Source organism: Cajanus cajan, chromosome 6 (assembly GCF_000230855.2).
Source record: "Cajanus cajan strain Asha chromosome 6, NIPB_CcT2T_4, whole genome shotgun sequence".
NCBI lineage: Eukaryota > Viridiplantae > Streptophyta > Magnoliopsida > Fabales > Fabaceae > Cajanus > Cajanus cajan.
Window position 1 is genome coordinate 8,430,191 of NC_138522.1, and position 11,008 is coordinate 8,441,198.

Genomic DNA, 11,008 nt, shown 5'->3' on the forward strand with positions numbered 1-11,008 from the left:
ATGGCATGAATGCAATTTTATGTTCCCATTTAACATGATAGTGTTAAAGAAAGATAAAACCTTAGTTGAGAAAGTTGTTGAAACAAAGGTTTACTATGATGGTATATATAGAGAAAAATATTCATCGATTAGATTGATTATGTTGTTGATTATTAAATGTCAGAATTTAAATATGTGATTTTATTTTATTTTTAATTTATTTGTTTTACTTTGACATGCATGTATTTTCTTTTTAAGGGTAGTTATGTATGTTAAAGATATAATCTCAAAGAAACTAAAATAAAAGATTGTATCATCTTGATTTAGAAAAAAAAAAGAATTGTTTTATTTTTGTATTTTGATTTAATTGAAAGATAAAAGAATACAATTAAAAGCTTTTTAGAAAATTTATTGAATTCAATATCATAATTCCCTTTTTTTCCCTTTTAATGTATCTATTTTTTCTTATAAACATTTTTTGTTTTGTAATTCATATTAATGTGTTAAATACTTTCTATACCAGGTGTTTTGGACATTGTATTTTGACTTTGAGCACAACATCACTAGTGAAAAAAACACTTTTAAAATTGGTTGTTTTTTACTTTTAAAATCGGTTCTGTGACCGATTTTAAAAGAGTCGATTTTGAAAACTGGCACTTTTAAAATCGGTCACTGTTGACCAATTTTAAAAGTGGGACTTTTAAAATCGGTCATGGCATGACCGATTTTAAAAGTTGTTAATTTTTTTTTCAAATATTTGACTTATTTTTAAGAGGATCCCTGAACAAAACCTGCAAATTAATAAAATACCAGACAATTCATATATTTTTAATATACCAAATTACATACAAATAACAAGAGTTGGTAAATGTCAACCATATATGTAATTGTTTGTGGGGGATTTCGTTCGTAGGTTCTTTTTGTTCGAACTAGCACGAGTTCACGTTTCAATTTGTGGTGTTCGTGACATGACAGAATCGAAGACTTTCAGCGAAGGAAAATAAAATCGTACAAGCAGCGAGTAGAGTTAAATTAGGGTGTTTTCTCAGCACGTCAGAAAATCTATGCTCATTGTTTCGAGCACTTCAGAAGATCTATGCTGGTTTGGCACATCAGAAGATCTATGCTCACTATTTCGAGCACGTCAGAAGATCTATGCCAGTTTTAGCACTTCAGAAGATCTATGCTTGTTTCAGCACATAAGAAGATCTATGCTAATTGTACAATCAAATTCATGCATATAATAATTAACGTGAATCGAACAGATGACATGTAAATTGACTGCAGAAATCATATCCTTCATTAAACGGTAACAGAATTACAATTCGTGAGGATAACGAAACATGTTCAGAGTGACTACGCTACACTAGGCTAGATTATGCTATGCTACGCTATGCTACACTACTCCTAAAAAGGAAAAAGAAAAGTGGTCGAGAAATCGTACCCAAAGCTGTCTCGTATGCACGTTGTGCCTTGTGTGCCGGCGAGGAGTGCGTGTGAGAATTATGGGAATTAGATTTCTGACCCCTACTACGAGCAAGACTCGTTTAATTTATAGACAAAAAGACAAAGATTCAGGAAAGTTAACTGTTTCTGACGTGCCCCGAAAGTGCATAACCATTCTAAACTTCCACATCGTGGCTTATTCCTGGGCACGTCTTTGGATAATTCGTGGAACTGCTCACTAACTTCCCTAAACCGTTCTGCAGCCTTTGACACTTATCCCATGCTACTTCGACCACTCTTAGATCGTGTCTCCATTAAGTTCTTCATTCTGAGAGGTTACGAAGTGTATTCGTGTATGTCCGGATTCTTGGGATTTCGAGTAACCAACGAAAACTATAATTGAATGTTTCCTGATTTTTGCTTGTACCTTGAGGGGTTGCTAGGCTGAGTCCTCCTGAATAGCATCCTTCCTGGTGCCATGATTTCGAGAGCTTCACGAAAAGTGTCTTTGAGTATCCTCTGATTCTCTTCATTTATGAAACCTCCTTTGCCACTCTCCAATCAATTAAGATTCCGAGCGCCTCTGTATTTTGAGTGTCTCCGAATTCATTTTCGGGTACTAACAAATGCCCCCTGGAAAACATTTGCTTCGAAGTAACTGAGAACGAATGTTTTTCATGATAAGGCCTTATAGCCACTTGCATCTCATGAGAATTAAATGCCCTGACAATATTAATTCCAAATCTCTCCTTTTCGTACCTGCTGCAGTGATTTTGGCGGCACTGATTCCGCTTCTCTGGGATACGCTGACGCAATTTTTCAAATTTGTCCGTTAGCAAATATTTTCGGTTACCCAAAAATTTGAATTCCCTATTTTTTGAATTTCACCGCGGGCTTTTACTGCACTTTCGGCCCATTTTGCTCTTTCATATAGCCTTTTACTTTGTCCATTTGAGTACGTTTTACTGTTTTCTAACCCTTACTCATTCATCTCCCTTCGAACTCTTTACCTTCGTCCTGCTTCCATGGCCACTTTTGCTGCTTTCGCATCCACGGCTACACTCGCTACTTCGACGATTTCCCCTACTGTCTCTGTTCCTCTGCTGACGGAGAATGCAACTATTTCCCATCTGAGTGAAGGGGCTGACCCATTCGTTCCTATTCCTGGCATGGAGGAAGCTAGTCTCAAAATCTTCCAATCACAGGTACTTCTCCCTTTTTCGCTTTCTAACGGATCAATGCATGCTTTTCAAGGACCCTTTTCGAATCCGAGCAGGAAGAAACCTCATAATGATTTGCTTCCGGAAGATGATTCTACTCTCCCTTTCGTCTATTCTCCAACCATCGATCTGTCCCTTTTTTCGGACATCGCGCGACTGTTTCGGGCTTTTCCTCCTCCTAAGGACAAACAAATTCAGTGGTTGGAACGTGTTGAGGCCTCGAAGCAATCTATTTGGAAAGAAGTTGGAATTTTTGATTTCGTTCAACTATCGAAGTACGATCTGAACGTTTTCGATCCTCAGATGTTGTTATCTGTCGTTTTCTTCTGGAACCGGGAAACTCGCGCTTTCGAATTTCCTTGCGGTTTTGTCTGCCCAACCCTTTTGGACATCGCTGCCCACGGGGTTGAAACCCTTAGGGGATCGATATCTTCCTGATATTCTCGAAGAAGAGATTCCGATGACGGAAACTTCAATTGTTTGGGACAAAAAGACGTATTCTGCCTTCGTCAGTGCACACCACGACGAAGAAGGTACCCCTGTTACTGATTCTGAACACATTGCCTTCTTGCTCTACTGGCTGTCTGCCTGTGTCTTTTGTACCCCTTCTTTGCAAGTTCCCAAATACTACTACGCACTCGCCCAAGCTTTGCATTTGAAGAAAAAGATTTGCTTGAGCAAATTGTTACTTGCCTCTTTTTATAACTGTCTCGATGAAGCCTCGAAAAGCTTGTTTCAAGAAACTGGCCCTCGGAACCTCACAGGGCCACTTTGGCTTTTGAAATTATGGCTTAATGCCATTTTTGAGAAGAAACTGGAACTCCTTCCTCTCCAAGCCTCCATTCGGTATTCTCTTGAGGGCGCTCAATTGACCGCTTTGACTCCTAAGAAGAAATTTGTTGATGGTTTTGCCCGTTATGTCCAGGCTATTCTTGAGTTCGAGGAATTCACGAGTGATCTGGCTCCTTTTATCCGTTCTGATTTGGTAGGGCCTTCCTGGTTAATTGGCAACAATCAGGTAGGGCAAATTTCCCAGGAGATGGTCGAAATCTGGATGGGATTCCTGTCTTGAGATCTCATCTTCACTAGGATGAAACAAAGGGATGTGAGAGTCTATCCCTATCAGCCTCAAATCTTTGCCCGTCAATTCGGGCTTTGTCAACTTAGACCAATACCTCTTTTTCCCAAGGACAGGATTGACTCTGATGTTTGTGTAGAGGATGTTGATTATGAGGGGTTTCTGAAGTTCATCCTGACGCCTTCTACTCAATTGAACATTACCCCTTGTTCTTTCCTTCCTGCATTCTTGGTGTCCAAATGCTACCTTCGATGGTGGTGTGTTTATTACACCGACAGGATGTTTTCCTTCGAGGACTTTTCTCGGAGACTTACGAATTCTCCCTTTTCTGTGCAGGGTCTGAAGATTTCAGGTATTTACGATAATCACAACATTATTTCTCAGTTCGAACTATATTACAGAGTTTGTTACCGCCCCGAAAATATGTTTTGAACTATTTTCGATGCTACTTTATCCCTGACTAGAATGGTACAACGGAACATCCGTCGTAATAAAGTCATTGATCCTCAAGGTCAAACTATTTTTGCAAAGTTTTGTCCTAAGGACATACCTCCTCTACCTAATGCCCTTTTCGGCCTTGCGAAACATCTTGATTATCCTCCTTGGGTGAAAACCCTTGATCCCTTGTATGAGGATAGTAAGAACATTCCTGTTAAGGATCGAGTGACGAGCACGAGATGTTCTGTGTATGATTTTCCCAGGGATAAACAATGGCCTTTATGTTGGGTTGACAATACGATTGTCTATCCTGGTAATTAAGCTTTGCCTTTTCTTTCTGTGCCAGCTTCGAATTTCACATCTCTACTCATTTTCCTTTTCTTCTTGTTTAGCTGCTGTTGCCCAAAAATTTCCTCAGCATCCCGAGGATACTCAACAACGCGAGACAGCTTCGGAGGATGACGAAGATGATACTTCGTTGAAGCCTCGAAAAAGAAAGACCCTTTCTGACCGACTTCGGTCTCGTTCGAAGGTAATATGTTTCTTCTTTCCGAATTGTGCTGAATTTATAGCCGCTCATGAATTTGCATTTTGTTTTTTGTAGGAGGTTGAAGTTCCTAAGAAAAAACTTCGTTCAGATTCTCAAAGTGGGCAATCTGTAAGTTATCTTTCTGAGTGCACTCGAAATTGCCATTCGAATGTCATACTGACCCTTTCACGTTTTACGTTTTGCAGGTTTTCACTACTCGAAGATCCTCTCGAGACAAAGGGAAACAAAAGGCAATTTTGACTAGGTCTATCCCCAGACCTAAAGTCCCCACTGAGAAGCTTATGAAGGATGTGTTCTGTTGACTCTCGATTTCACTTTTCTGGCCTTTCTCGACTTCGTGCATTGTTACAATGCTATTCATAATAGGTGGTTTCCTCCAATGTTCTTACGGCCACTGTTCCTGTCACCGCGCCAACCATTGAACCTTCCCCTCCTGGTCCTATACAAGGTGATGCACCTTCCTTCAATTTCGACACAGGAGTGTCCTCTAGACAAGGTAGGTAATTACCTCTTGGTCATTACGGTATTCCACCAAAGAGTATCTTGTCTTACTGAAATATCTTTTTCATGCAGGTCTAGAGGTAACTTCTGAGGACAAACAAACTCCTCCTTCTGGTCAACCTGCGAGTTCAACTGATGCTGTCCCTTCCGACACTCTGCTGGCTTCTATTCCTCCAGATGACATAGACCTTATAAGCTTCTTCAATAACGAAGCTGCCCAAGATGACATTTTTGAGGTCTTGGAGAATTGGACTAGCGGGACTTCGGCTTCGGGGAAGACCCAAGAAACCTTTGCGAGCTTTCAACCGCTATTATCTTCCTTCCGTTCGAAAGCTTATGTGGATCATCTCGATCAAGCTCTTATGGACCCTCAATTCAAACTGGATGTTGAGCGGATGGTTGATGAGCTGAATGCACATCCTGATCTTCCTTCGGAGGTAACCGCATAGTTAAATGAATATGCCCATACCTTTACTGCAGCCTCCGAATTGCACACTAAGTGGTCCGCTGCGCATCAAGAGACAGCTCAGATTGAGGCTGATTCTGAAGAGGATCGAAGCAAATTGGAAAGGCTCAAGACAGAATTGCTTTCGATCAAAGACTCAACTTCTCAGATCGTTCTAGAATTGATGAAGCTTAAGCAATCTGAGGAAGATGCGGAGCGTACCATTTCTGCCTTGCAACGAGAGCTTGATTCGATCAAGTCTAAACATGTTGCTTTGAAACTTCAAAGCCAAGAGATTATGATGAAGCAAAAAGGTTTGCGGGATGAAGGGAAAGGCATCTCTCTTCGACTTTCAAAGTCGTTGGATCAAAAGAGAAGATTGGAGGCATTATGTGCTTCGCGGAAGCAAAGTCTCGATCAAGCCTACCAGGCATATGAAGCACTCAAATCCAAATTCTGCAAGTGATCGAGAACCTACGAGATGCCTATTTATAATTTAATATTTATCCGCTTGTACCTTTATCGCTTTGCTCGTCTCTTTGAACACTCGTCTCAGTACATGCTATTTTCATGAAATTTCTTCAAGTATTTCCCGTTGATCACTTTACTTGCGTTTCTCGAATTTAATTCTTTGATTAAATATGCATTGTTCGAGTAGAGTCTTTCGATGATGAACGGTCCTTCCCAATTGTAGGTCCATTTACCCCGATCTCGAGATTTTTGGTCCATTGGGAGGATGACTTTTAGGACTAAGTCTCCACTCAAAAATTGTTTGCTCTTAACCTTTTTGTTATAAACTCGAGCTATTTTTTCTTTCTGGTGAATGACATTTTGCATGGCTGTCATTCTTTCGTAGTCCAGTCGAATTAGTTCATCGTACATTGAATTCCAATAATCCTCGACTGGTAACTCATTTTTCCTTTGCACATGAATGGATTGCAAATTGATATCAATAGGCAAAATTGCTTCGTGACCATACACCAACTTGTATGGCGTAGTTTGGGTGGCATTCCTGGGTGAATTTCTGTAAGCCCACAATATTTGCAGCAATGTTTCATGCCAATTTCGAGGTTTCCCCGAAATATGTTTTTTGATCAACGCTATGATCACTTTGTTAGCAGCCTCGACTTGGCCGTTAGCTTGTGCATAGTAGGGTTTCGAAGTAATCATTTTGATTCCTCTCGACTGGGCATACTGGACCACTTTTCGACCTGTGAACACCGTTCCTTGATTTGTAGTTATTGTCTGGGGTATTCCGAATCGAAATATGATATGGTCTTCAATAAAATTTATTACCTCTTTCTGGTCAACTTCCTTTACAGGAATTGCTTCCACCCATTTCGTAAAATAATCAATAGCCACGATTATGTACTTATGGTTTTTTGCTGACGGAGGATGGATCTGGCCAATTACGTCAATTGCCCAACCTCGAAAAGCCCACGGTTTAACAATCGTATGCAACTCGGTTGCTGGTACTCTATGTATTGGGCCATGTTTCTGGCACTCTTCGCAACCCTTTGCAAACTCGATACAATCTTTGAACATGCTTGGCCAAAAATATCCTTTTCTGGACAAAGTCCATTTCATTTTCTCTCCCGCTTGATGGGCACCACAAATCCCTTCATGTACCTCTGCCATGGCTATGTAGCTCTCATGATTTCCAAGGCACTTAAACAGAACTCCATCGAAGCCTCTCTTGAACAACTCATCGTTCAATATCACATAATTGAGAGCTCGATATTTAACTTTTCTGTCAGCTTGCGAATTTGGACTTTGCAGATATTCAATTAGCTCTTTCCTTCAATCCTGAATGGTCGAGGTGTCAATGATGAGGCATTCATGTTCGTCACTCAACTCATTCCTCATACAAATAAGAGATTCGAGACATTCCCTGCTTATCTTGTACCCGGATGCAATCTGAGCTAGTTCATTCGCAATTTCGTTCTCGTTACGAGGAATATGTTCTAATTGGACCTCATCGAATGAGTTTAACAAAGCTGTAGCTCGAGAATTACATTCGAGTAACTTTTCATTCATGCATTTATATTCTCGAGTTAACTGTTTAATCACGACTTGCGAGTCACCTCGAATGATTATGTTCCTTGCCCCCAAGTCCTTAAGCAATTTTAGCCCAGTAATCAATGCTTCGTATTCAGTTTCATTATTCGAGCATTCGAATTTTGTTCTCAATAAGAATTTAGTGGGAATCCCACCCGGTGAAATAATCAGTAATCCGATTCCTGCTCCTGACTCGTGTTTCGATCCATCGAAAAATAGTTCCCATGATTTCGGGGTTAAATAATTAACCTGTTCAGTTAAATTCGAGTGATCCACGAGAAAATCAGCGATTACTTGCCCTTTTGTGGCTTTGAGGGGAACAAACGTTAACGAATACTCGATCAATGCAAGAGCCCATTCCCAACTCGAGAGTGCAAGAAAGGTTTAGATAACATATATTTAATCACATTATTTCGACAGAATACGAATACATCATAAGGTTTAATATAATGCTTGAGCTTTGTACAAGCATAATACAAACTCAGACATAACTTCTCCAAAGGAGTGTATCTGATTTCAGCCTCGACTAACATCCTACTGATGTAATAAATGGCTATTTCGATACCATTTTGGTCATCTTGCGACAACATGCCCGCAATAGTCGAATCATTGGCCGAGACATATAATTTTAGCTTTCCTCCTTCAGAAGGTGGCACCATCACTGGAGGGTTGATCAAATAATTCTTGATCTCCTCGAATGCCTTTTGATGACTTTCGTCCCATCGAAATTCTTCCTCCCTTTTCAATCGTAACAAAGGGGAAAATACCTTAGTCTTTCCTGATAGATTCAAAATAAATCTTCGAAGGAAATTTATCTTACCTAGCAAAGACTGTAACTCCTTGTTCGAATGAGGCTTAGTTTCCATGATGGCTCGAGTCTTGTTTTTATCTATTTCAATGCCTTTCTGGTGTACGACGAACCCTAGGAAATCCCCCGCTGAAACACCAAAAGCACATTTCAATGGATTCATTTTCAGCCCATGTTTCCTCATTCTCTCGAAAGACAATTTCAGGTGTTGTATGTGATCTACTTTTCGTTTCGATCCAATCACTATGTCATCAATATAAACCTGCATGAATTTTTCGATCAAGTCATGAAAAATTAAGTTCATTGCTCTTTGATATGTTGCCCCAGCATTTTTCAAGCCAAAAGGCATTACTACCCATTCGTAAGTTCCTAAGGCACCTAGGCACCTAAAGGCAGTTTTCGACACATCATTTTTAGCAATATAAATCTGGTTGTACCCAGAATATCCATCTAATAAACTTAAAATTTCATTACCTGCGACGACATCAATCATTGTTTCCGCAATAGGCATGGGATATGCATCCTTAGGCGTGGCTGCATTCAAATCTCGAAAATCGATACATACCCTCATTTTTCCATTCTTTTTTATAACAGGCACAATGTTTGATACCCAATCAGTGTACCTCGAAGTACGAATGAATTTGGCCTTCAGTAGCCTCTCGATCTCTTCTTTGATTTTTTCGATCACCTGCGGAGCAAACCTTCGTGGGTTTTGTTTCACTGGTTTCTTTCCCAAAATCATAGGCAACCTATGTTCTACCAAATTTCGATCCAAACCAGGCATTTCTTCATAGTCCCAGGCGAAGCAATCTTTATATTCTTGCAGGACCTACACAATTTGCTCTTTAACATTCTTCTCCGCTAGTTTGCTAACATAGGTGATTCTCTTATTTTCGATTGTACCCAGATTGACTTCCTCGAGAGGATCCTGAGATTCCACTTTAAACCCATCATTTTCCATTTTCTCGAATCCTAGAGGAGCATCGTCAAAGACACAGTCAAGTCTTTCTTTGATTCCTTCCGAATCCCTTTTTTGCTCATCCTCGAATTTCACTCTGGGCGATTCTTTTGCAGCTGTTTCAATTACCTCCTTTTGGTTTTTTGCTTTTTTGTCGGCCTGCATAGCCGTTATAGCTTCGACCTTCATCGAATGTGTGCCCCCTTGGGCTATTTCAACTTCACTACTTTCCTCGGCCTCCCTGGCCGTTCTCTCGGCCATGTAGGCCGAAATTCGAGCTAAGAAGCTCGAACAAGGATCTTGTCTCATCATTCTCGCACTTGAGCCGATTCAATTTCGGCTCTGTGGATAACAAATCCTCTTCGAACATCCCAACAGAAAGTCTTCTTAACACCCTCCTTAGCCTCCAAGACATCTGGATCTGAGGCATCGAAAGGCTTAGTTCTCGCGAATGCAGTAATTTGTTGATCCGCGAAATACATTCCCGTCTCATACTCTTTCTGATCTGCATCCAATACTTCCAACTGTTCGTCATCATTCCAGAAAAATATTTTCTGGTGTACTGTCGTCGAAGGTACTGCTCCCATTCCGTGGATCCATTCTCTTCCTAACAGCATATTAAAGTTAGCTTTCGAGGGAGTGACAATAAACATGGTGGTTCTTCTCACACTACCAATTTGCACATTCAATAATATCATCCCTTCGGGTTGAGACGATTTTCCCGCATAATCAGAAATAAGGATATTGTGAGGTTTCAGATCTGCGAAAGTCTTTCCAAAACGTTTCAGCAACGTCTGTGGGAGTATATTTATAGCAGCACCTCCATCCACTAGGACTTTGTTGACTTCAACTCCTTCGATCATGAGGGTCAACAATAAAGGTTTCAGATGGTCCTTCATTTCTAGGGTAGGTGAATCGAACACGGCTGAATTAAATTTTGGAATGACTCGAGATATTTGATTTACCCATACTATTTTTGACTCATAGTTGGAGCCATAGGAGCATTGCCTCGTGGCATGTGAACTTGACGCATCACTATGCCAGTGTTCATTTTTTACTTTCCTCGAGCCTTCTCAGCTTTATAATTCTTCATAATTTCAGATTCCTCGAAAGCCTTAGCCGCTGATCTATCGAACACAGCGCTACATCTCGGGCAAAGCATAAGTTCCTGATCATCATCTTTCTTCTTCGAAAGGAAATCAAGCAAACTGTCCCCCTCTTTCGGATAAATGAGTTCTTGTTCTTTCACGAACTCATCTAAGAGCTCTTCCAGTTTTTCATCCGTAATAGGTTCGACAACTTCCTCTTCGTTCACAACCATGTCAACCATATTGATTTCAAGCACATTGATCCCCTTAGGGAGAGGTTCCACATATCCTGCTTGTGCAGCGAATGGATCAGTATCAACTTTCATTTCTTTCTCCTCGAAAGCCAAGCGACCCTCAGTAATCGCTTTCTCGATCATGTCCCTGAAACGTACACAATTGTTAGTCCAGTGACCATACATGTTGTGATACTTACAAAATA

At 40.4% G+C, this 11,008-nt stretch overlaps 1 protein-coding gene across 1 annotated transcript; it reads right to left on the reverse strand.

The window, feature by feature from the left end:
- Positions 1–9,789: 9,789 nt before the first annotated feature.
- LOC109794347 (uncharacterized) lies at positions 9,790–10,380 on the reverse strand. Its single transcript, XM_020353799.2, has one exon. It carries the CDS (start codon positions 10,378–10,380, stop codon positions 9,790–9,792), a length of 591 nt encoding a protein of 196 aa, XP_020209388.2.
- Positions 10,381–11,008: the final 628 nt, after the last annotated feature.

Bases quoted from the DNA above. Each gene is read 5' to 3' on its own strand.
- LOC109794347 (XM_020353799.2), bottom strand. From the start codon at position 10,380: ATGAAGGACCATCTGAAACCTTTATTGTTGACCCTCATGATCGAAGGA.